This window comes from Macrotis lagotis, chromosome 5 (genome assembly GCF_037893015.1).
Source record: "Macrotis lagotis isolate mMagLag1 chromosome 5, bilby.v1.9.chrom.fasta, whole genome shotgun sequence".
NCBI lineage: Eukaryota > Metazoa > Chordata > Mammalia > Peramelemorphia > Peramelidae > Macrotis > Macrotis lagotis.
The window spans coordinates 114,216,791-114,243,722 of NC_133662.1; the positions used below are offsets into that span (position 1 = coordinate 114,216,791).

The following is a 26,932-nucleotide window of genomic DNA, read 5'->3' on the forward strand; positions in this document are numbered from 1 at the left end:
CCTGTACTCCATAGACCACTCCATAGATAGTGTATATATACAAATATATAAATATTAAGGAAAGCAACAAGATTTGTTTATTTTTATTTATTTAACTGTTCAAATGCCTGGTTCTTTTAAATGTAGCTGCTTTTTTGTCCTGTTTACAGAATTTTACTTTAGATTTTTTTTTTTTTTGCAAGGCAATGGGGTTAAATGGCTTGCCCAAGACCACACAGCTAGGTAATTATTATTATTAAGTGTTTGAGGCTGGATTTGAACTCAGGTACTCCTGACTCCAGGACCGATGTTCTGTCCACTGTGCCACCTAGCCGCCCCTCTATAGAGTTTTTTCCTTAAATTGGATTTGTGTTACCTAGAATTTGATATTTAAACTGTGGGAGTTAAGCCAAAGAGTTTTTCATATATATATATTTATGAAGTGAACTAAATATTTAAAAATTTGATCCAAATATTTAAATATTACATCAATTATGCTTTATTATTTTGCTCATTGGCTTCATAGAAATTACTTTAGAGTATATATTTTGTCTTGCTTATTTGTGTACTTCTTTTTCTTTAGTAGAGGGTAAACTCCTTGAGGGCAAGAATTGTTTCATTTTGGTCTTAGGATTCAGCATATGACATAATTCCAGGTACAGAGTAGGCACTTCATAAATGCTCATTGGTTAACTGAGTGCTGCTAACAGTGCCTGAAAACATCTCTTGCTGGTATGTGAAAATAAGGACAATAATGCTTGTGGTCCACTCTGGCTAAGCAAATATCATAGAACTTGTTTTTTTTATATTATTCTCTGGTTAAGTGGCTCAAGAGTACAATTCTTTCTGTCTGTGAAACCTGGACCTCTCAGACATGGTAAATTTTCCATTTCAAGTATTTTCCTCATAATCTTTTCATTCCCTGGTGGTGACTTACCTAATAATTCTGATTCTAATTCTTTGACTTAAAATTTTACTCACAACTATAACAATGAATAATACATGGTGTGGGAGTGAACTACTTTTTTGGTCATATCTTTGTCTGTGTGTGTGTGTGTGTGTGTGTGTGTGTGTATCAGTTTCTCTAATAAGTCAAATGAGTGTGTAGCAAGGAAAGAGTGGTGATGGAAGGGGATAATAGAACGAAAAAAAGTATGAAGTCTTATCTAGTTCTAAAATCTATGATAGTGTGTGTGTGTGTGTGTGTGTGTGTGTGTGTGTGTGTACTTGGCATCTGTTAAGTAATTATGACTGATTGATTACCTGGACATTTTTAACAGCTTTTCCAGGAGCAACACCACCCAAATAAATAGGACTCTCAACTTTCCAGACAGTGCCAGTTGGAGGAAAACTTTCTTCTAGGACCCGGAGACCATCAATTATCAACCGACCACTGTTCTTTTCCCGAATAAATATTACCTTGATGGAAGTAAAGGAAAAATAACATAAGGACAAGACTGAGGTTACATATGGCAAAGAAATCAACTGCAAAGAAAATTATGGTTAAAATAACACATTTACTGTTAGATGAAAAGGCTCCATTTTGTAAATTTATAACTACTCTAAAGTTTTATATTTGAAGTCTTTTATATGTATATCACATTTACATGGCTATACTTATATATAATCAAATTAATTTATATGTAAATTAAATTCACAAATCTATATTGAAACCATTTATATTAATGTATTTTATCATCTGACCAGTAACTTTTTAATATTTCATCACATACACCAAATCTCCAGCCTCCTCTGTATTATCTTCAACTGAAGCAAGCTTTGGTGGACATAATATAATGGAATGAGGACTTGTTTGGAAATTGAGGATCCTCAAGTTTTAGTTTCAGATTGTCCACTGTTTTACCATGTGACTTTTAAAGGAAAACTTTTTTTAAAATTTAGGTTTTTGCAAGGCAAATGGGGTTAAGTGGCTTGCCCAAAGGAAAATTTTTAAAGGTCAACACTTTTTGGCCCCAACTTTCCAGCTTTATTATGTATTATTTACCTTTCTGCATTCTGGGTATCCAGTCAACTGACTTTTTTACTGTTGCTTTTGCATAGTCTTCCATCTCTTATATATGTATCTTTGAATTGACAATCTTTCCTTTCAATGTCTAGTTCTGCTTGAACCCAGAAAGAATCCTATTAATACCCACCAGATTTAGCATCCCCATTTTATTTGATTCTTTTTCCTGTCTTCTTCACATATTGTATTTCACTGAATAAAGAGGTCTTCCTTTACTTTCTCTCTGCTAGCTCACAGTTACCTTGTGCTACATTTTGGCTTATGGGTGCTCCTAGGTCTTGTACTGTACCCTAGAATTTTAAATCTCAATCAAATTGCATTAAGATATCTCGCTTTCTAAATTACCTTGCAATCTTTTTCACATATTTTGCATATCTTCATATATATATATGTATATACATATATGTATATATATATATATATAATATATATATATAATATATATATATATATATATATATATATCTCCATAGAGAGAATATAAGCTCCTTGTGAGTGGTAAATGCTTTATTTTTGTCTTTGGTATCTCCTGCACTTGGTATAATGCTTGGAGGAGAAAGTGAGCATGGTGATTTAGCATAGCACTCCCTTACTCAAATTCAATTCATGTGCTTTTCATGGCATCACCTCCCTGTTGTCATGGTCATCTTAGAGAGTGAAGGGCAAACATCAGATACTTAATAAATGCATGCTGATTGATTATTTCTGGTGTGAGGGAGATCTCCACAGAATACACTGCCATTCTTTGTTGCCATATGGTGGTTCTATAAATACTTGTTAAATAAAATTTCATATACCTACATATATACCTATAGCTTTATATATATATATATATATATATATGTGTGTGTGTGTGTGTGTGTATGTAGTAGATGTTTCTGTATATACACACATACATATATATGTATATATACATGTGAACATGTGTATGTCTCTAAGTGTATATAGGCAAAACCAAATATATATTTCAAAGTGAACTTGCCAAAGTTGTCTTGCCATGAAATCCCTCAGGCTACACATCTGAGTCATTCTTTTACCTTTCCATTGTGTTTTATGATCTTCGAAGAAGTTGTATACTATTCATTTTCATTTTATTCCTTTCATGAATTTGTGGAATTGACACTCCAATTACCTGACCTTAGGGAAGAGTGATTTGGTATTATAGCACTATTTCTATTAAAGGCTAATGTTTTCCAAATGTCATTTATATTAAAGCCCTACCCAGTTATTCCCACATACGCTCATCTTGGGCTTTCCTAAACTCAAATAGAACTGTTGTCTGTACCACTTAGTTTTGTCTATAAACAGATAGTGCTTCCTTGTAAAAAACCAACTATATAACTAGATAATTTATTTGTCTTGCTTTTATAATTTCACTTTAAATTTTTCTTGAATCTAACCTCATTGTGCCTTTTAATATAGAAGATATTTATTAAATCCCTTGGTTAAAGACAGTCTTATGGATTTATATATATTGAGTCAAGTAGGTATCAGGAATCTTGTCTTAATTTCCTTTGACTTTAGGAATCACAAAATAGACTTCTGTCTTTTTCAGATGCCTCAGAATAATTATATTTCAAAAGATATACTTACAGGAATGTTTTTAAAAATATATGCTAGAATGAGGAATTCCAATTCATCAAGCCATTAATGCTTATACATTTAGTTCAAGATATTTGATGATCAACTAATATTTCTTTTTTCAACTTACATCATGCCACAATCCATCATTATACTTCTCCTGACTCCTAAGCTTGAGTTTCCTATGACCAACATTAAACATGAAGACTAGCCGGCCATGTGCCACAAAAAGAGTCATGAAATCATTTTCCTCTTCATCAGAGATGTAGAAAATCATTCCATGAGAGGAGCGAGTTTTCAAACGAATGGAAAACTGAGACCTGGAAAATGAAAATTGAAAAAAAGTACTCTCTGAAAAATGGAATTTACTATAATCTCTGGCCTCCCCCAAAGCAAGATATTTATGGTGAATAATTGATAGATGGTTGTGAAATGCTTAGAACAAGAAAACACTATCTTACATGCCAAGACTAAAAATGTCTCAGTAGAATTAATGAACAATGTTGAATAGCATCTAGAGATGAATATTGTTCCTTATAGCCTTATCTTTCTTAAGTGAAAAGGTAGCATTTCATATTCAAGAAAACAGTTTTTCAGATATTAAATTTAGACCATTCAGTTGTTTGGAAAATATATTTGCCAATTTGGTTCAAATAGGTTATGATAAGAAATCTCATCCTTAAGGGGAATCAGAATTTTGCCAATTAAGAGATTTTTCAAAATAATTTAGTTGTGTTCATGGCTTTGTATCCAATGATAAAAGTCTAGATTGATTTTTTCTTTTCTGAGCAAAAATGTAAAGCATATACTATCTTTTAAAATTAATGTTACTCAATGCTAAATAAAATTATTTTAAAAAGCATATGCTATAAATGTGTATACTTACATTTGTAGCTATAGCTACATCATGTACAGGTATATGTATATGTATATGTATATATACATGTATATGTATGGATCATGGACAGGAATTGTGATTTCATTGATTTAGAGAACTTTTAGTAAGAAAGTCCCCTTTTATCAATATTCAGTCATTTTTTCAATGATGTCTGACTTCATGGCTTCATATGGGATTTTCTTGACAAAGATCGTGAAGTAGTTTGCCATTTCCTTCTCCAGTTCATTTTTCAGATGAGGAAACTGAGGCAAACAGTTAACTGACTTGCCCAGGGTCACAAAGCTGTAACTATTTGAGGTCAGATTTGAATTCAGCAAGATGAGTCTTCCTGATTCCAGGTCTAACACTCTATCCACAGTGCTATCTATGCTATCTAGCTGCCCATAAATCTTAGGTATCAGCATCCCTAAGGAAAAGCATTTCATCTCTTTAGTCTCAAGTTCTTCATCTCTAAATTGGGAATAATAATAGCATCTTCCTTCCAGGGTTATTGTAATGCTTGAAAGAGATAATACACGAAGTGTTTTGCAATTCTAAAAATAATATGCCATATATAAGCAAACTATTATTATTAGAAGGATTGGGTTTTACTTTACTTTTCAGCAAAATTTCCTTTTAAATGTTCAAATTCTTGGCGGCTGTTAGCTGTCCCTCCATACTGATAGGCGTGGGAGATTGCTTTTGGGCTGTTGGAAAGCTGACAATGAGAGTCCCGGGAAACATTCTGCTTTAGGGATTTCAGGCCAAGTGGATTCCTAGATGAATCTTTATTTTTCTCATTCTGTTGAAAAAAGTCAATGAAAAATCATATTAAAAATTTGGTACTGAAATTGTAATAGATGAAATACACTAAAAATTTAGAATTTTAAGTGTTTATTCATTTTGAACTTAAATACAAAAAAGAAAAAAAAGAAAAAGAACATTTCCATGTACACAGCACAACATTAAAAAGAGGATTCAATATAAAATCATGAATTTCTTTTTCACAGTTTATTTTTTTGAAAACTTGTAATAAATACAACACAAAATTTTCAAAAGTGCCCTGTTTTTCTATGCTGCTTTCTAAATTTTCTTTTGTTTTCTGCTGTGTACTTTTAACTTTTTTCTCCCTCCCTCTCCACTCTGCCCTACAGCAGGCTATGTAGCCTAATCATGGAATAGGCATTGCCTCAGTCAAACTGAGACCTTTTAAAGATCTTAGCTTAAAAAGTCCAAGGTCTCCCACTGCATACAGGGCCATCTTCAGCTGTCCTGATTCATGTGTGGCCACTGGACATAGATAGCTCAGAAGGAAGAAGTGACTTTGGAGAGTCCTCCCTCACTTAAATCTAATTCACTTGGATAGCATAGCATCACATCCTTGATGTCAAAGTTCTCTTCAAGAACAAAGGACAAATGACAGCAACTATACACATACGTTAAACTGTACTTTACATAGGTCTATCAGTTTTTCTTTGGATGTAGATAGCATCTTCCTTCATAGGTTCCTTTGTAGTTATGACTCTCAAAATGACAATTGCTCAAAGTTGTTCTTAGAACGATTTGTTGTTACTTTGTATAGCATTCTCCTGGTTCTTATTCTTTTAAATCTTCATTAGTTCTGTAAGTCTTTCCATGTTTGTCTAAGGTCAATTAGCTCATCATTTCTTGTAGTATCATCATATAAATTAACAAAAATAATCATTCATTATGGTTTATTGAATAAAATAAAAACTTCAGACAAATGAAACATTACCTCAATTTTCCTACCCCCCTCATTTTATAGATGAGAAAATTGAAGACTAGCAAGCTTAAAAACCTTCCTCAAGGTTGCACAGAACCCAGAGCTTCTGATTCCAGCACCCATGTTTTCACTTTTCCAGTTTGGTTTTCTGGTTTGACATGGTTATTTATAGCATCATTGCTGGGTCTCAATAGTGTTGTTATTCAACTCTTCTCCCAAGCAAGGATCCAGTAGTCAAAAGAACTCCGGATTTGGAATCAGGAGACCTAGATTTAAATCTTCACTATGCCACTTACTATTTGTATACACTTGGACAACTCATTCAACCTCTTTGAACCTCAATTTCTTCATTTGGAAAAATGATCTCTAAGGTCTCTTTAAGGTCTAAAATCCATGATCTTATTTTTACTGAAATTGAGCATACATTTTAAAAGAATAATAAAAACAGAAATTGGCAGTACAATATTCTAGGAAAAATGAATTAATAAGCTCTTCATTTTAAAGGAAACATTTATATAATTCAGCAGGTAAATTAGAATATGAAATGAAATATTATAAAGAATATACTTATTAAAACAATTATAATATAATAAGATTTTAAAAGATTGTCTATTTTAATTATGCTTGTCTTTTTTTTTGCTTGAATTCAAAATTTGGTCATTAAGTAGATTCATAGGCTGATATTTTAATTTGGTCTTCTAGAAAATAAATAAAAGAAAACCATTCATAATCTGATGTTTCTCTGAAATTTGATTATTTCATAATACATCTTTTTGGCTATGGTAATATTTTGGTTTGGATATTTTCTTTTTTTAAATAATGTTTTACCCATAATTATGCACAAAAATAATTTTTTTACATTTCTTTAAAGTTTTGGCTTCCAGATTCTATTCTTCCCTCATTTCCCCTTTTCCCTGATACAGCTTATACAAGTGCCATCATGTAAAACATGTTTCCATGTCAGTCATTTTGTGGAAGAAATCTCAACCCCCCCCCCCCAATGAAAGAAGGAAAGAAAGTGAAAAATAGCATGTTTTAATCTACATTCAGACTCCATCAATTCTTTGTCTGGAGATGGATAGCATTTTTCATTATGAGCCCTTTGGAATTGTCTTCGATCACTGTATTGCTGAGAATAGCTAAATCATTCACAGTTGATCACTGTACAATATTACTATTTCTGGGTGCAGAGATTTCCTTAATGAAAGTAAAATGTTCAAGTTTGTGAGGCTTAAATAGCCCCCATTAACACGGAAAAGAAAGTTTAATTTACACTTTAGTAGTTTATACCCTATGTTATAGTAATTAATCTTAGGTAGAGAAAGAGTGACACATAGATTTTGATAAGCAAAATGGAAGATATCAGAGGTGTGACATGAAGAACAATATCCTTGAAACATCTTTTACATAACTGAATTGATGCTATGGTGCCAGTAAATCACAGTATCAGAAATCAAGATGTCATCTTTCATACAAAAATAATGCCAGAATAAATAAATTCCATTAAACATGGATCTCTTCTAGTATTATAGCAAATAGTTGGTGAGGGTAAATTAAGAGAGTTGTTCAATACACCTTACCTTTTTGTTCTTATTTACCTTGGACTTTGAGGAATTTATTCCCTTTTTGTGGAGAAGAGAAACTGGTGCTGACTCAATGGGACACTCATAAAGGGAGGTGTGGACTTTCTCAGAGTACCGTTGGAAATCTTCCACTTCTACATCCCTGTCCAACCTATGTTGTGGTTAAAAAAATGTCTTTAAGGGTTGTTTAAACCTAGGAAATTAAATCACTGATACACCAAATTTATTGGTAAAGCATAACATGTTTATTTTTTTATTTATATGATGTCAATGCCTGACACTAGTAAATTCTTAAAAAGTACTTTTTGATTGATAGATCAACAAATCTAAAAAGGTCTCTTGGCTTAATTAAGGTACCTTAAGTCATGAGATAGTCAAGAAGCATTTTTCATGTGTCAACTCTGTGCTTAAAACTTCTGAGAAGGGACAGTTGCTTTCTTCTCTTTTTTATTTAAATAGAACTTCTTACATGTAACTGAAACTATATTGGACTCTTCCCTTCTTAGTTACTGTATTCCCTAGCATCACTTTTAAAAACTAGCTGATTGACTTTATTTTTTATTAATTCAAAAATTTTAACAATAAAACTTCATTGATATCTTTTTGTATTGACATTTTTTTCCTAGTTGTCCCTCCCCAAAACCTTTCTATATAACAAATAATTAAGGAAATATAAATGAAGCTGTTCAAAAAAGAGATGTAAGAGTGTCATCTCACATCTCTTTTTTGAACAGCTTTATTTAAATCTTTTGAATTTAATTTCAGTTTTTTAAAAGAAAATCATCATTCAGGCTGTTTTCCCTTATACCATTCCTTCATCATATTTCAGTGTCTTAAAAGTTTTCTGTTTTTGTTTCTTCTTTGAGAAGATCAATCATATAATTTTAGGATTAGAAAGACCTTAGGAATCATGTTTTGTAAATCCTACCTAAAATATTTGTATTGTATCTGCCACCAGAAAAAAATTATCCAGCAAAGATGACACTTTCTTTCTCAGGAACACTGGTTAGTTTGTGATGGAAATAATAAAACACACCTGGTGAAATAGGCATTGCTTATGCATCCGGTGAAATTAGCATACTGGTGACTGATTGGTGAACCACCGAAGTAGAACTTGCTGTCTCTGATTGGAGTCTGCTCTGTTTTACCTTTGCTTGGATTATTTTTACCCAATTTGTCTTTATCCACTATGAGTTCATATCTGCAAAGAGAAAAGCTTCCTCACTAGTTGTCCATTGGGTATCTTATTCAGGGTGAAGAAGGGAGTGTATAAGCACTGAATTTGGAAACAGACCTGGATTTGGGTCATGTGTGTGTCTGCTGTTTGGTACTTGGGTGACTCTGGATGGACAAGTTAGTCACTTTATCCCACTGAGACCAACTTTCATCAACTTTCTTCATGTCTCTTGATATATAACAATTTTACTATGAGTATCAAATCAACTGATTTGTAAACATGAACCATAGTTCATTTAACCAAAGTATTTATATATGTGAGGAACTGTTACTTATTTTTTGGACTTGCTCTGTGATCCAACTCTATAGGGAACTTCCAATCAGGAAACTCAATGCAAATCTATAACTCTTTTATAAGTTATAATCTTGGAGAGGTACCTGGAGTCATTAAGAGGTTTTAACTAATAACAATAACAACAACAACAATATTTATATGGGGCTTTAAGTTTTGCAATCAATTTACAACTATAATCTCATTTTCTTCTATCAACACTGGGAAGTAGGTACTATTATCCCCATTTTATAGATGTGAAAACTGAGGCACAGAAAACAGATAGTTAATAAATATCTGAGTCTGGACTTAAACTCAGGTTTTTCCAAATCTATATCTAATATTCTATCTACTGTACCACTTAGCTATCCCTAAGAATGTGACTTGTCCAGGGGCACATAGACAATATATATATATATATATATATATATATATATATATATTGCCAAAGGCCACACAGCTAGGTAATTATTAAGTCATGTACTCCTGACTCCAGAGCCAGTGCTCTATCCACTGTGCCACCTAACCACCCTGACAATATATATTTTGAAAGGGGACTTTGAACCTCCTTCTTGACTCTAATACTTGTCCTAAATCTACAATGTCATTCTGCCTCTGATTATAATTAATACCAAGAAGAAATTTCAGGAATCCTAAACAATGCAATGTAATATTAAGTCGGACTACAGGAAACAAGAAGAATCACTTGGCAAGTGATATCTGACATATCTGACATGTATTAAGATCTTTAGGTTTTTATGTCTAGCATAGTTATCCTATTGAGTTAGATCATCAATTATCTGCCCTGCATTATTTAGAGAATCAATCCCTTCTTCCTGTCCCAAGTTAAGGCTTAAATGTAAAGTAAACTAATAAAGATTTTAGGTAATTTGACAGTGTCTGCTACTCTCCTTTGGATTTGCGAGGCAAGCAAAACCCCATTCATCACTTTTTGGCCATCTTCTGAACAATATTGATTGGGAGACTATTCACAATTCTTTAGTTGTTTATATAAATAAAACCTGTTGTGTGGAACTTGGATATAGAAATACTATAACATGCCTCTTTTAAAGGAGTACTGAAATAGACCCAGGAGTTCAGCAATTTAAGATTTTCTGATGAACCACAGTCTGGGTTACTTGATAATTAAATGTAGAATCTAAATTCTGTTTATTCACTTAGTTCATCTATGTTCCTTCTATGTGCTCAGAGGAATAGAAAGCAAATAATTCTGGCTGTCCTCTAAGTCCTTAGAAAGTTGGGAGTTTCTTTATAGAGTTCAAGAGTTCCACCAAAGACTCTATACTCTGATATTTTTGAATGGTAGTAATTTAATTTAAATATGTATTAACAGATCTATGAAATTTAAGTCATACCTTTAAAAAGAAGTTAGTTTTTATTTGAGCATAGGAAGATCAGAGGTACATACTTTACATTAGATAGTAAAACAGTAAGCCATCTATACTTTTTTTTTTTAGGTTTTTGGAAGGCAATGGGGTTAAGTGGCTTGCACAAGGCCTCACAGCTAGATAATTATTAAGTGTCTGAGGTCACATTTGAACTCAGATCCCCCTGACTCCAGGGCCGGTGCTCTATCCACTGTGCCACTTAGCCACTCTAAGTCATCTTAGGCTTGTTTGTACTTTAGAACCAATTTTTCAAGGGCAAAGGGAAAATATGGCAGCATAATTAAAAATAATAAAATATTATACCTTGTGGGTGATATAGAGGCAATGATGAAATGAGACTGTCCATCATCATACTGTTTATCTGTTGATTGAATTTTAATCCCTTTTACATTCAATATCACTGTCCCCTTATCCATGGAAATGGAGAATATATCCGCCTGAAAAGTAAGCAGAGGAGTCTAAGTAGGACTTTCCAGCTTTGGAAAAGATTCATAAATTATGTAATTTTTTTTCAGTGTTACTAGAACAGATGGATCACAAGAAAACTGAATGCAAAGCTAAAGGATGTCTTAATTTTCTGCTGACTCCCATGATAAAATTGAAGCCAGATTTTCATGAGAGAAAAACAATTCTGCCAATTGGTAATTTTTATTGAGAAAGAAGATGATGATCAACTCTATGTCATAGTGGAAATTATAGTCATCATTAAATAGTTCTCTTTTTCTTTATTATTCATTTTTGAGTCCTCTCCCTATTGCCAACCCTTCATTTATATTTCTGTAGAGACTATAAAGTCAAGCCCTCTTGGACAAATAGGAGAAGTTGAATAGACATTAGATTGTGAGTCAAAGCAGTTGCAGATAAAACAACCAGATACAGTAGGGTGCTTAAGGCTTCTAGGTGCTTTCCTCTTTGTCAACAATCTTTGTATCTGGCCTTAAATGATTTTGTGATTTTGTATTTGATTCATTCCCTTTTCCTTCTGATGCTGTTGTGTTCATGACCTCTCTTTAGTGATCTAATTCATATTCCTTATGGTACTGTCACCTTAATTCCAGATCCATGGTCTCTAGGTCTTTGACTTTGGCTTAGTAAGATGAGTCTCAACTTCTAATTCCACCCTTTGCTTAGCAATTTGGTTTGGGTATTTTTGATTTTGGATGCAAATTCAAGCAAGGAGGTTTGAGTCATATCTCTTGATATATAACAATTTTTCTTTTGACTAAGAAGTTTCCAGGCCTCAATAATCATGCCTTTAGAGCTTTGCTCCTCTTTCATTTCCCCCACTTTGATAAGATTTACAACAATAATAATCTTGGAATGAAATATTGTATTTCACTGTTGGGACTTGCCATATAACAGCTTGTGGCTCTCATTATGGGGAATGAACTTTTTCTATATTTTACCAGTTCTTTATGTAAAACATTTGAGAAGCAGGGTGGTTCAATAGAAAGAATATTGGAACTGGGGTCAGGAGACTGGTTTTAGTACTGACCAACTCCAGTTTTGTGACCATGAGCAAGGCAGTTACCGGCCCTTCATTTCAGTTTTCTTATCTGTAAGATAAGGATAATAATCACACCATCTAACCTGTTGTCATGAGGGACTATGCTTTATGAAACTTAAAGAGTCATGTACATGTGAATTATTATTTTTCTTGTTGATATATACATACATACATATATTTATATATTATGGAATTCAATTTTCAGAGAAGTAAAGTCCCTTGCCCAGGGTAATAAAAAGTGTCTGAAGTAGAATTTGAAGTTATGTCTTCCTGACTCTATGTCCAGTCACCCTTGTTGCCTTAAAGAGTTGCTTTGGGATCACACAGACAATATGTGTTAGAGGGTAGGATTTGAACTCAGGTCTTCCTGACTCTGAGGCTTGCTTCTTTATGCAATAGGCCATACTGCCTCTGGAATTCCTACATGAGATATTTATAGGTCATGTAATTCTATGCTAACATTTGTTAACACACTGATTTGAAAATGTTCTAGATCAAATCATGTTCTCTAAGATATAATAAATGCCAGTAATAATCTTTTGATATGACTTGGTTAGCCTATAACATGGGTGATGCCCTCTAATATTAATAGGATAAAATGGTTCTCCTATAATGAACATTTTCTTCTTGGCTTTCAGAACACCAAATGTTTATCCTTTAGTAGTACCATGATAAAACAGAAGAAAGTAAACAGTGAATCAAAGAGATAAGACTCAGTTTGCTCACTCCTTACTCTTCAGTCATAACAACCCCTTCTGAGTCTTCAGGGGAGGCTGTTTTATAGAACAAAGTAGATTTTACCAATTGTGATATGAAAAGGTCTTATCTCAGTAGTAGAATTCATTCTAAGCGCTTCTGGCCAAATTTTTCTTTTCCAAAGATATGATATATTTATATTAAACTCACTGGGGATGTTGTATGTTTATAGGGGATGTACATGAGATTGCAATCAACCCTACCTCCTCACCATGCATTGTATACACTGAAACCTGAATTAATGAATCTTATTAAGTATAGAAACTCATTGATCAAGGGGTCCTGAGTTATCTGCAGCTGTTGTATTCTTATAATGCAGAAATAAAATATTTCCCTAAGCTGATTTTCAGTGTTTTATAGCAGACCAGGGAAAATGTATGCATTCCTTTCCATTTCTTATAAGCTATAGTATACATCCACTTGTTTTTGGTATGTGTTATAAAACTGGTGTGTTCAGTTCATATTTTGTATGTATTGTACATACTTTCTGAAACTAGGCGGGATGTATATTTATTTAAACTTAAATTAAATACCCTATATTTAAAGTTAATTTTAATTTGCTATTTATTTAAAGTTATTTTTGTTTTGGAATCAATGTGACAATTAGGATGAGGAGCTTCCCCCAGTATCCTTTAAAAGCAAATACTCACCCCTGCAGCATAATAGAGTAGTAGTCCATTGGGCTGCAGTGTCCGGAAATTAAAACCTCCTTCAAAGGCATTGAAGAAAGACATTTTCTGGCTTGAAGCAATGAAACCCTGTCCATTGAAATATGCTCTGCGGGATATCTGCGTGCCAATTAAAGAATACACATAGGGCATACTGTAGTTTTAAAACAATTAATAAATGCTAAAATCAATGCTACTCTTTTAGATTTTAAAGATTATAATTTTTACGTGAAAAAATTCCCATTTTCCCTAATCAGTTTGCAATGACACTTAGATATATTCATAGCTTGTCAAAACAGCCTTTGAGCAAAAATATCTATATAAGCTACTTAATTAAAATGCTTACCTGGGTCTTGGAAGAAATGTGACCTTGATGTGAAGACAGGTTTTGCTAAACAAAGGTTACAGGCTATAGAAGGACATAATTTATTTTTCATTAAATAAACTATATGGTAAATGGGAATAAATAAAAATGAAAGGGGCCTGCCAGCAATATGAATTTGGTGTACAACATGTCAAAAAGATTCAGTTTGCACATTGAAGAGTTTTTGAAATGAATGTGTTGTTTCTTTCTTTGCTTTTTTTTCTTCTCTTGTTTCTTAATTCTCTATTAACAATCATCAATTAATCAATTAACTATATGTTGAGTACTTCGTTAAACATTGGGGATCCAAAGAAAACACATAAAAACAATCCTTGCCATCAGGAAGCTCATATTCTAATGGAGGAGATGCCATTTCTTGAGACACTAGAGTGGGGTCATACTGTTTAGATTAGATAGACTATAAATTCTTTAGGAACATTTTAAATGTTCAGATGAATGGATATATTTTTTCTACTAATTTTAATGCTAATTTTCTACTATTTTCTACTAATTTTAATTTTTCTACTAATTTTGTTTCAGGTTTTTTTCCCTAATTGTATTGGAGACATAACCTAAAGAGAAAATATAGGAACAGGAAGGAGCAGGACCTGAGTAAACAGGAAAAGAAGGAAGAAGTGATTATGCTAATATGGGGTAGGTGAAGAACTTTAAGAGCTAGGACTGTTGTGTCCATTTCTTTAGTAGTACTCCAAAGTAGATTAATTATATTATTTCTTTCCATGTCTTGGGGTTAGGGGTGCAAACTTATGGAAAATCTGGTAAAATTTTCTGGTCTGAAAGAAGAAGTTTGAATCATTATGATTATTAAAAGATTATTTAGCAATGATAAACACATTTTATGCATTTTTGACTTTCTAAACCTTTTCTATGTTGTCTGTTGTCTTCACATGTCATCTTTGGCTTCTGCAAAACTCCCCCCAAATTTTCATTTAATTTCTTATGCTGATCTTGTGCTATACTGAAACTGTGATGGAGAAAGACACAGTGTAGAGTGGATAACTATGCCAGGCTATGTACAAGGTAATCATTCAGGGAATATGTGGGACTGACACTGTTGATTGATGATCAGGGCTCAGTTCTTAAGTCTTGGAGTCAGGAAAACTTAACTGTTCATGGGAGGAGAATTCACCTCTTTTGGGAAGCCTGTGAAATCTTTCTTTTCTACTGGGATAGCTCATGCTGCAGAGATTTTCTCTTTCTTGGAAACAAATGAATTCTTCTAGTATTAGTATATACAGTGGTTTGGATTCAGATTACATATTTTGCTTTTTTTTTCTGATGAGCATTTATTTTCTCTCCCTCCTCCCATTAGGAAAGGAAAATGTATAGTCAGATTGCATGCTAAAAATGATGGGAAAATGAAAAGAACTACCCCCAGGGTATACTTTTGCTCTGGGAATTTTTAAACTAGAACTTTATAATCATGTCAAGGACTAAAAATATTTTTGTTTCTAAACCTTCTTGTTGCCTGGTAGCATTCTAAAGTAGAGATGTGACAGGTTTTTGAAGATAATGGACTGTAAGACATCACATAGAACTGATTCTGAGCTTTATCAGTTGTTTTCCAGAATATCTGCAGCCATGCAGATCTCACCAATTCAAATGAATCTTATATTCAAAAGAAAAGTCATGTATATTTGCAGCCATGCAGATCTCACCAATTCAAATGAATTTTATCATATTCAAAAGAAAAGTCATGTCAAATCATAAATCTCATCATTCAACAATCTTAATGTTGCACATCTGCAACGTACAAGGTGTAGAAACCTTTTAGTCTGATTGAATAAGTATGCACATTGCTACAATATGTTGGCCCTACTTAGTAACTCTTTCTAGGATAACATTCAACTGTTTTAAACACAATCTGGCTGCTTCCAGTCTTGTGAGTGGAAGGAATAGGACTTATAAAGGGTAGAGAATTGTATATATATTTATGTATGTATTGGGTAGAGAATTTTATATATATATATATATATATATATATATATATATATATATATATATATATATACATATAATTTGGGAAGAAGAGTAGGTTCCTCAAAGTAATTATTTGATAATAGCTCCTTTTCAAAAGGGAAACAGAACAGTTGAGCTCAAGGTTTTTTCCTGACTTCATGATTCCATTTACAACTAGGAAAACCAACTATTATTAGTAGTACGGAACCCAGTGTATACTCACTCTTTTAGAATTGGTAGATTTAGGATTTACAAAAGCACTTATCCTTTAAATCAGTGATGTTAACTTTTTTTTCTGAAAAGTTGATTGATACTTACAAGTGAGTCTTCTGGGCAACCATAACCAACTCCCAAAGTTTCTGGCTGCTCCAATAAATTGAAATCCTTCTTTTGGAACTGGAAACCTTTTATGCATCCTCTGAAGTTGACATCTAATGGAAGGTGTACTTTTATGTTACTGCAAAATAGAAAATCAGTTTGAATTCAGTTACTCTAATTTTTTCCATAATGTAAAACATTCAGAACATGGATATACCACTGAAAAGGATGGTTTTTTTTTAAAATGACATGATTCTTATCTGTCTCAGTAAATGCATTTATAAAACAGATTTTAAACTTTAGAAAGAATTTGAGATTTCTTTATTCAATTATATGACATTTGATCATCTACACAAATCTTGGATAGAACTATAAATATAGAACTTAAAATATAATTAAGAATTTTAAATTTTTCCAAAGTTAACATAACCCTGTTACTTTATAAACTCAATATAGCCAAAGTTGAACTCATCACTTTTCTTCCATTGACCTGTTCTTTATCTTGACTTTCTGTTTTTTTCAGTAGTATCACAATCCTCCCAGTCATGCATAGAGAAAATTTTGAAATCAACTCAACCTACTCTATTAGTCTTATTTCCCAATGCTTCTCTAAAGATTAATGTGATGCAATCATGTGAAATGATAACTAAAAAAGCAATAATAAGTTGTCTTAAAGAGGGATAGATTGAAGAATGAAATAAGTCATAACATTGCTATAATTTTCGCTGATAAGACCAGACCTGAAATATTCCAAAGAGCCATTAGTATATGAAGATTGGTTGAAACAATTAGGGATGATTTAGCCTGGAGAATAAGTCATTGGAAAGGCTTTAAAGTAGAAGATAGAATTAGATTTAATTTGCTTGAATCTGGGCGGGGCAGAATTAGGAGCAAAGGAGACAAGTTCTAGGGAGGAAGATTTTTAATTTCATGTAAGGAAAAATGTTCTAACAATTTAAGTTCTCTCACTGGATGGGCATCTCAGGGGTTGGTGGATTTTCCAAGACTGGAGGTTTCAAATAGCAACTATGAGTCACTTGTTAGTGATATTGTTTAAATATAGGATGGACTAGATGGGGTCTCTTGCAACTGTGACATAAAAATTTGAGAGAGATATAGTTTCTAGGTAATTAATCTTTTATTAATCATGCTAGCAGATAATTAATAAAAAGGAGCCAGTGGTACTTTTATATGCCCAAAGACCTCTCATGGAACCCACTAAAATTTATATGCCCTTAGAAGAGTAAGTGTTTTTGAGGGTATCAATCAACTCTGGTTAATAATCAATGAGAACAATGTTATAATGAGAAATGGACTTATTTTAAAGAGGGGCTAGGGGACAGTGACTCTTATTACTCTTACTCCCAGACAACTCCTAGTCTCAGACAGTCTAAATTACCCTGCCCAAACTAAACAGAGTGAAACACAAAGGATGGGAATTCACCTTACATTAAATTCTTTATAAGATTTTTTTAAGTTGGGTAGAGCAACAACCCCACCTATATAAGATAATTTAGGAGAGGCAAATTTTGGGGACAGATTATGGATATCCTCAATAATTTATTTAATAATAATTTCTCTCACAAAGCTGTGATTTGGGCATTTTTTTTATTTATGGGGATTATTATAACATTATTAGAGAACCCTATAGATCATTAATCACAGAAGGCCCATTAATACAAAACATTAGAAACCTAAAAGTGACTCTGTTTTATTCCTGGGATTTTTGCTACATAGAAAATGTGGTAAGCTGCTGTGGTTTTTTTCATGTACTTCAGTTTTTCTGGTGGCAGGGCAGCTAGATTGAAGGGCCATACTGATCAGTATTAGCAAACTTTTTAGTATTTGTATACCAGGAGGTACCACGTGTGGTGCAGGTGATATAAAAACAAACACGAAACAATCTCTATTCTCAAGGAACTTATATTCTTTTGGGAGTGACAATATGTATATAAATAGATAAATTCAAAATTAATAAAAAGGTAGTTTAGGGAGTTATGTTCCTAGCAGCAGTGGGGGGAGGAAAAGAGTTCATGTAGAAGAAGGTAATGCTTGAACTGAGTCTTAAAGAAAGCCAGAGAAGTACAATGTAAGCATGAAGATGGTTCCTGTAAAGGCACAGAGATGAGAGGAGTACTAATCTCAGGGAACACTTGTTGTTGTATTTTTTAGTGAAGGGAAGGGAGTAATGTTTAATAATATGTTTATCTAAAAGATATATATATAAGAACTCATAGAAAGCTCACAAGGAAGTCAGAAGTGATAAATGGACATTCTTAAGGTCTCTCTGAAGAATATTAGAATTGTTTGCATGACATGAGAGATATTGGTATGATGAGTCATTAAAGAAAGCTCAATGCTCTATGAGCAAAGCAGAATCATAATAGCTTAAAAGAAAACTGAGATGAGCAAATGTTTATATGAACTATCTGTGTCTGATCTATGGTTGAGCCTTCTAAGCTCTTACCTTGATTCCAACAGATTGATATCATTTTATTCCTTTTCAAGAACAAAGGACGACAACAAACCAGAAAGTTAGACTAGGGTCAGGTTGTAAAAGGTTCTAAAAGTTAAGCAAAGGAGTTTTTATTTGATCCTACAGAGAACAGGGTTATTGGTTAGATCTTAACTTTAAGAAAACCAATTTGTTTATCTATAGGAGACTTGAGTATGCAGGGAGATCAATTAGTAGATTATTATAATAGTCTAGGTGATAGGTCATCTACACTGTATATGAATCATCTTGTATTTTGCCCAGTATGTGAACAGATAACAATTTAGCCACAAAACTCACCTGGATTGTAAGACTTCTGGAGGAACTCCTCCAATGTATATATCTGTAAAAGGTATTTTCATTTTTTCATTATCCATGCTTTTCACATGTCGTCTGTCAACTACCAAAATCATTTTTTTGTCATTGTGATAAATGATTGAAATCTGAAAGGAATGACAGACAGCACAAGGTCAAGTCATGTCCAATTTAGATCAGAAATGATGAAGTTTGTGTATTTGTACAAAAGGCAGGGAAATCTTTATCACTCCTCCCACTGCTAATACTTTCCCCTTTAGATTACCTTACATCTACTAACTAAATCTAGTTATTCATAGATTGCCTTCTCTATTTTTTAATGTAAGTTCCTTGAGGGCATGGAATGAATTTAGGAGCTTAGTCTTAGTCTTAGTCTTAGGTAGCACAATGTCTAGAGTGCCAGACTCATCTTACTGAATTCAAATCTGCCTTCAGACAGTAGGTAGTCATGTGACCCTGCACAAATCACTTAACCCTATGTACCTCAGTTTCCTCATCTGTAAAATGAACTAGAGAAGAAAACGGCAAACCGCTCCAGTTTCTTTGTCAAGAAAACAACAAATAAATTCACAAAGTTATATGCTAGGACAAGAACAACATTGTAATCACTTAATAAATGCTGGATGACTGAATCTAGTCAGTTGAGGTTGGTTGGGTTACCTATGTGGTAAGAGACATTCGGCATGCTGCTATGAATGTAGATGAATGTAGATGACCTTGGCCAGTTTGGAAGATTATGATATGGTGTGTTGTGGTGTGGTGAGGTGTGGTGGGGTGTGTTATGGTATGTATGTGATGGGTATGAGGGTGGGGGTTAAGAAAGAAGTTGATCCAGGTCTATATAAGGCAATTCTACCATAGGAAAAGTCATCTCCTCTAATGCTCTTTTTGAATCTTCAGTTTGTTCACTGGAAAGAAGGCATAAAAAGGTCTCCATGCAGACTGAAAGAGGTTCATGAGGTGTTAGAAAACTTTTCTCCCCTCTGGACCCTAGATGACAGCTGTAAGCTATTTGTCTCTTGGTTACATGGTGACCATCACTTCTTAGTTTGTTTTTATTCCTTAAGCCAGCAAAAGTTATTAATGCTTTCCTCTTTTATGAAGTTTTTCCTAAAACTGACTGAACTTGAAAATCCTCATCAAATCATTATTTATTTCAATTTTTAGATCACAAACTTTAAGGAAAATCCTTTAAGTGTGGGTCATCAAATCTTCAATAAATCAATCAGTATGCTTTTATGAAGCACCTTCAATGTGGTAAGCATTGTGCTATATACTAGGAAAACAAAAACAAAAAGAATGAAATAATCTTTACCGGCAGTTTAAGTTTGTTGATTGATTGATTGATGTTTTGATGAATTGTATTTAGAGCTGACATTTTTGAACATGCCAATGATGCCTTTTTTATGAAAGCTATCAATCTTCATTTAGGAACTAGTAAACTGGCATTGAATAAATGGTGAATGTCTTAATGGAGTAGTTCAGCCCATTTCATTAGTAGGACAAGTTGCTTATGGGGGCAGATGTTTCAAGCAGTGAATCAAAATGTAGAGCTATGTCCTCAATTATTAGTACCTCATGGTATTTTGCATCATTAATTGGTGCTTTCTTCAGGGAGTCTTCTAGATGTACAGGGCCATTTCTGAACCCAAAGTCATAAAATACATTCAAGTAGCCATTCCTCATTTCCAGGCTGAAAAATGTACTCTGTGGATAAAAAAAAACACAGTATTGATAAATGAGATGATGAACTTTTATGGGGACATAGCTATAATTGAATTTGATAAATAATGTCAAGCCCTTGGCAAGTACCGTGGCAAGCCCTGGAAAAACTATTTTTACCAAACCATCTGTGAAGTAACAGCTATTTTCTAATTTAATATGGTCTTTTTTGAAATACCAATGAATTGTACACATGTCCCAAAACCATCACTCTAATGAATCCTTGGGATTGAAGTTTGAGTGCACTGGATTGACCATTTTTATTTCCTGAACACTGGGTAAATTGAAGTCTATGGGCTTAACTATTTTATTTTTCAGATAATTTTTCAGAATTATTCTACAATTGCAAAATGGAGTTGGAAGTAATCTTACAGATTAATAATTCAATTGAAATCTGCAAGGGGTTCTCACTATAAAACAACTATTATATAGTTACCCACTCTCTTTCAGAAGACTTCAGAAGGAACCTCCTAAGGCAATTCATTACACTTCAGTATAGCTCTAATTGTTGGAAATTTTTTCCTTGATGTCAAGTCTAAATTAGCCTTTTTGTAAATTTCAGGACTCGGGGCAAAGCAACACATCTAAATCCCAGTTTTTCATGACAGTTCCTCAAATACTTGGAGACAGCTATCAATTTTGGTATTCTCTTCTATAGGTTAAATATTCCCAATATTTTTCATCATCCATTATATGAAATGATCTCAGCCTAATTACATTCTTCTGGACATTTTTGTAGCTTATCAATGTCCATCCTAAAAAACTGAACACAATACAAAGACTATATCGATCCAAGACTCACTTGTTTCACTTACTTGTTCCTGGAAGCTCGGCCTCTCAATATAAATGTAATTCATGTTAGCTTTTTTGGCTATCACATTATATTGAAGCCTCATTTTGAGTTTTCAGTCCACTAAAGCTCACCACTTTCTAACCATGCCTTCCTTTAACTTCTATTTCTGAAAGTGATTTTTTGAACTCTAATTATGACTTTAGACAATGTATCTTACCCATTGAAGATAAAATGATAATATTGAAATAAAAGGCACACTGAAAAGAACATTAAAACCAATAATTGAAAAACTAGCCTTTGGTGTAGGAAGTTCTGTAGAGAAAGAAAAAGAACAGAAAGAGATGATGGATAATTAAGAATAAAATGATTCCTAAATTCCATTTGTAATCTCTGAGTAGGTTAAAAACCGATTTAAAATTAAACAAAAATTTAAACTTGCATATTACATTGGAGAACTGAATTTATAATAATAGCCACAATATTATTATCTAGAAACAAAATCACTTTGTGATAGTCAATTAATTTATTCCTTTCCTACTAACTTCTTTAAGGGTGTTTTATATTTAGAGCAAAGTTTAGAAATAACAAGATTTAAGTAAATGTGTAAAGACATGGAATTGTGAAACAGTTTCTATTTTCATCAATGCATTAAACTACAGTGGCCATCATAGACTTTGTAAGGAAAGCTGGAAGGTATTTTAATCCTCTTCCTCAGACTTTGTTAGAGCCTGGCACCCAAGAGGAGTTTAAAAAATGCTTGTTTATTGGTTGATCTTGTTGATTCCACTTGAAGTTTTATCCTCATCCTTTGCTATTTATTTATTTATTTATTTATTTATTTATTCATTCATTTATTTATTTATTTATTTGCTTATTTGCTTATTTAATTATTTGTTTGTTTTTAAGGTTTTGAGTTTTGAGTTTTGCAATTTTTCTCCCAATCTTACTTCCCTCCCCATCCCACCCCCACAGAAAGCAATCTGTCAGTCTTTATTTTGTTTTCATGTTGTACATTGATCCAAATTGAGTGTGATAAGAGAGAAATCACATTCTTAAGGAAGAAATAAAAAGTATAAGAGAAAACAAGATCAGACAATAAGATATCTTTTGTTCCCTAAATTAAAAGGAATAGTCCTTGAAATTTGTTCAAACTCCATGGCTCTTTATCTGGATACAGATGGTATTCTCCATTGCAGACAGCCCAAAAATTGTCCCTGGTTATTGCACTGATGGAACAAGCAAGTCCATCAAGGTTGATCATCACCCCCATGCTGCTGTTAGGGTGTACAGTGTTTTTCTGGTTCTGCTCATCTCACTCAGCATCAGTTCATGCAAATCTCTCCAGGCTTCCCTGAATTCTAGTCCCTCCTTGTTTCTAATAGAACAATAGTGTTCCATGACATACATATACCACAGTTTGTTAAGCCATTCCCCAACTGAAGGACATTTACTTGATTTCCAATTCTTTGCCACCAAAACAGCTATTTATTTTTCATTATTCTACTCATTCTAGATTTTGCTTTAGCTACATAGAAGAATTTAGGGGCTATCATTAAATTACAACAAACCATATAATGCATGGCCTATTTATCACAAAGAACCAAATTATTTGGTGTTATTTCTACCTTAAAAATAATCCAACTTTTTCTCCAAAAGTTGAAATGTAATTTGATGCCCAAGTATACTTTCTCAAAGGGAATTCTCTACAGACTCGCATTCATGTGGATTAAAGAAAACATAAAAAGAGATATTATGTGACTAAAACGTGAAATTGTTACTCACTCCATTCACCATGAGGAGCACCAATCCATTGGCTGTTGGTGTTCTAACTTCAATGTCAAAACGTGTCACCTGTCCAAATTTTCCTCTCCTTGTGATATCCCTTACCACAGCATAACTTGAACCATCAAAGAAATAACTGGCAGCCCGACTTTGAGTAAAGGCCAGTTTATCCCTGAAATAGTAACATAAAAAAGCAAAGAGGATAAGATTGCCTGTATCTTTTATATTACTCAAGGGAGATACTCACTACATAATCTGGTACACTTCCTTAATGATACTCAAAACACCCTGGTGAAGTACCACTATTCTATTAGAGTAGAAATAAAGAAATAAAGAAAAAGTTATTATAAAAAAAGAATAGTTAGTTCAATGACTTGTCCAAATTGAATGTTTTGTCCAGGATCATACACTGAGAGAATAGCAAGACTATTTATAGAATATTAATCTCCTAAATTTACTCTAGAGATGTTTTCTTCTTAGATTCTGTGATGCATAAAAAGTTCAAGAAATATAATTTCTGGGTAATTAATCATTTTATTAATTGTAGTTAGGAAATAATAAAGAGTGATCTTTTGGTCATCTCTCATAAAGCACAGATAGATCACCTATTGATATTTAAATGTCCTTGGAAGGGTGGATATTCCAGACAGATGGCAATGACCCTAGTCAACAATTAATGAGATTAATTATATTGAGAAGTGTACCTATTTTAATGAGGGACTAAAGGGACTTGACTTTGATTATATCATTCTTACTCTCATACCACTCCCAGCCTTGGGCAATGTAGAAAATCTCTCCATCTCCATCCCCCTTCCAAAACTGAGTAGGACAATGAACCAGAATTCACCCTGGTTAAACTCCTTTTACTAATTAGAATTTATCTTCAGTCATTGGGTGGGATCTGAACAAGAATGAGGAGAATGTGAAAATCCAATCTCATTATCAAGCCCTATTCTTCAGGGACTCATTTGATGTAGAAGAGAATGAGGAAATAGAAAAGGGGAAAAAACATTAGTCCCAATTCAATAATTGGTTATTAATATAGCTTAATAATAATATAACCTTTCAGTTTACAATGTAGGTTCATTTACTTAGAGCTAGAAGTTATCTTAGAGTTTTTCTAGTCTCTTCTCTCATCTTGCAATGTGTACTTAGGAAGAAAAACTTGAGACAGACAAGAACTTTTACTTCAAAACTCAGCTTTTGTGAAGGAGATTGGATGCTTATGCTAATATGTAGGTGTGCAGGATTTCCTATGCTTTAAACATGTCTTACCTTGCACTGGGTATTGATTTTGAAGGATCCATGTTGTAGATGTGCTTAAAATTGTATAAACTGATCACCTCATTATTCAAAGTGGCCAACTCCAGATAGCCAATGAAACCAGGCAGGTTCAAACTAGCAGGGAGCTGTGTTGTAGAGAGAAGGGATGTGAAAAAAATACATAAAACAAATAAAGACTCCAATGTAGGGGGATTATGGACTTAATGATGGGGTTCCAAGAGACTCTAGGACTAATAGAGGCACTATGACAGAGATGATTAAGAGTGCTTAATATCTCCAATGACATGAACATCTAGATTATGATCCCCAAAACACCTAGTCAAAAGCGAAAATTTCTGTGAAGCATGTACATGCTTAAATTTTAAAAAACACAATCAGTTTCCCAAATCCTGTAATGTTTTTATTTAATTTTTTTTGCTAGTATCTTCAGCTTCAAACATGGTACTGAGCATGTATTATGTATTGAATAATTGCTTGCTGTTTGAAAGACTCTCAGATTATTTCCTCTAACTCCTACTTGGGAAGTATGGGGAGTCAATTAAAAATTTTATACTTAACTTTTAGATGGAAATGAGGTCTAATCATTTAGCACCTAGGGAATTGGAAAGCAATTACTAGCAGAAATATCAAGGGCAGATGAAGAAAGGATGGTTGCTCTATGGGTGGTGTTGAAAAGCTATTTATTCTTTTAAAAATAAGCTATTTATGCTTTAAAAATTATACCTTGTCTTAGGGTCATAGATGCTCAGAGATTAAAAAGTGCTAAGATGTGAAGGAAGCCTTATAAGGTTGAAATAAAGCAGTTATTTCATTTTGATAAATTAAACATTTATTTAAAGTCATTGTGTTAGATCCTTAGGAATATAAAGAAGCAAGAGACCTTTACTAGAACTGCTTGCAGCCTAATGAGGTGCTCGCAGGTGAAAGAAACATGTATACAAGTCTACATGACACAAAAGAATATATAGTTGAGGCAAACAAGAGATCTGTACAAAGTATTTTGAGATCACTTGAGGAGGAAGAGACTATTTTCCTGTGTGTATGTGTGTGTGTGTGTGTGTGTTTGTGTGTGTGTGTGTGTGTGCGCACGTGTGTGTGTATGCATGTAATCAGGGAAACCTTCAGAACATGTGGCACTTGAACTAGATTTGTTTTTAAGTGGTACTATTCCTGAGTTCAAGTCCATTTCAGACATTTACTAGCAACTGTGTGACATTTGTTAAGTCACAACTTCTGTTTGCCTCAATTTCTGCATCTGTAAAATGAGCTGAAGAAGAAAATGGCAAGTCACTCCTATATAAAATACCACCAAGAAAACCTCAAGAGTGGGATATAATTAAACAGTGACAACAACAACAACAACAACAACAACAACAACAACAACAAAATTCTTGTCCTTGTGGAACTCAAATTCTGGTCAAGGGATCCCACAGATCTATGAACCAAACTCAAATAGAAAGGAAGGTTATAATCCATACATAAAGATCCCTGCAGGTCACATATTGATTTAGTTTTTTAAATAATATTATCTATGCTTTACTGTATTTTTATTTTTCCAACTACATTTTATTCTAATTCTCACTCAAGAGTTCTGAGGACTATATGTGTCTTGTGGGCCATGCTTGTACCATGACTTTAACACAATAAAGACACATTGGTCACTCTAGGTCTAAGAACAAGCACTAACATAGAGGCAGAAGACTATAGAGCATGTTGGTCTAGAGCAGGGGAGAGGAATATCCAGCCTGTTAGTCATATCAGGCCTGTGAAATCATTTGGTCTGGTGCTGCCAAAGCAACTTCAAGCAGTACTTGAAATTTAATAAATCTAGGAACCTTTAAGGGATGAATTAATTACGTTTAACTATAGCAGACTAATTTTTTTTTTTAGGTTTTTTTCAAGGCAAATGGGGTTAAGTGGCTTGCCTAAGGCCACACAGCTAGGAAATTATTAAGATTTGAACCCAAGTACCAGACTAATTTTTAAGTTGATCATTTTGTATGGTCAGGGAATGATGTTATAAATATCCAAATAGTCTTTGGCAGCTAAAAGGTTTCTCCCACCCCCTAGTCTAGAGTATGTATCTGGATGTAGGTGGTAGTGGAGTAATAAAATTGAAAAGATAAAGTGGTACCTGGTAGTAGAGAGGTAGAATTTTAGGCAAAAGAATTTTAATTTTTCTTATTAGGAGAAAAGGAAGAACAGGAGATATCTGAGTAGAAAGGAGAAAGCAAGCAAGCATC

General features: G+C 33.3%; 1 protein-coding gene across 3 annotated transcripts in view; it reads right to left on the reverse strand.

Moving 5' to 3' along the window:
- The window catches only part of LAMA4 (laminin subunit alpha 4), a 177,433-nt gene that overhangs the window by 9,373 nt on the left and 141,128 nt on the right, over window positions 1–26,932 (reverse strand). For 2 of the 3 annotated variants that reach the window (XM_074187396.1, XM_074187398.1), the window contains exons 22-33: window positions 24,681–24,814; window positions 23,406–23,577; window positions 20,684–20,815; window positions 19,094–19,236; window positions 16,300–16,438; window positions 13,620–13,757; window positions 11,010–11,143; window positions 8,827–8,991; window positions 7,788–7,941; window positions 5,081–5,265; window positions 3,717–3,906; window positions 1,243–1,398 (exon numbers count right to left, since the gene is read on the reverse strand). In XM_074187396.1, the coding sequence (XP_074043497.1) occupies window positions 1,243–1,398; window positions 3,717–3,906; window positions 5,081–5,265; window positions 7,788–7,941; window positions 8,827–8,991; window positions 11,010–11,143; window positions 13,620–13,757; window positions 16,300–16,438; window positions 19,094–19,236; window positions 20,684–20,815; window positions 23,406–23,577; window positions 24,681–24,814 (1,842 nt within the window). The remainder of the gene's footprint in view (window positions 1–1,242; window positions 1,399–3,716; window positions 3,907–5,080; window positions 5,266–7,787; window positions 7,942–8,826; window positions 8,992–11,009; window positions 11,144–13,619; window positions 13,758–16,299; window positions 16,439–19,093; window positions 19,237–20,683; window positions 20,816–23,405; window positions 23,578–24,680; window positions 24,815–26,932) is intronic. The other variant, XM_074187397.1, reaches the window with a different exon arrangement.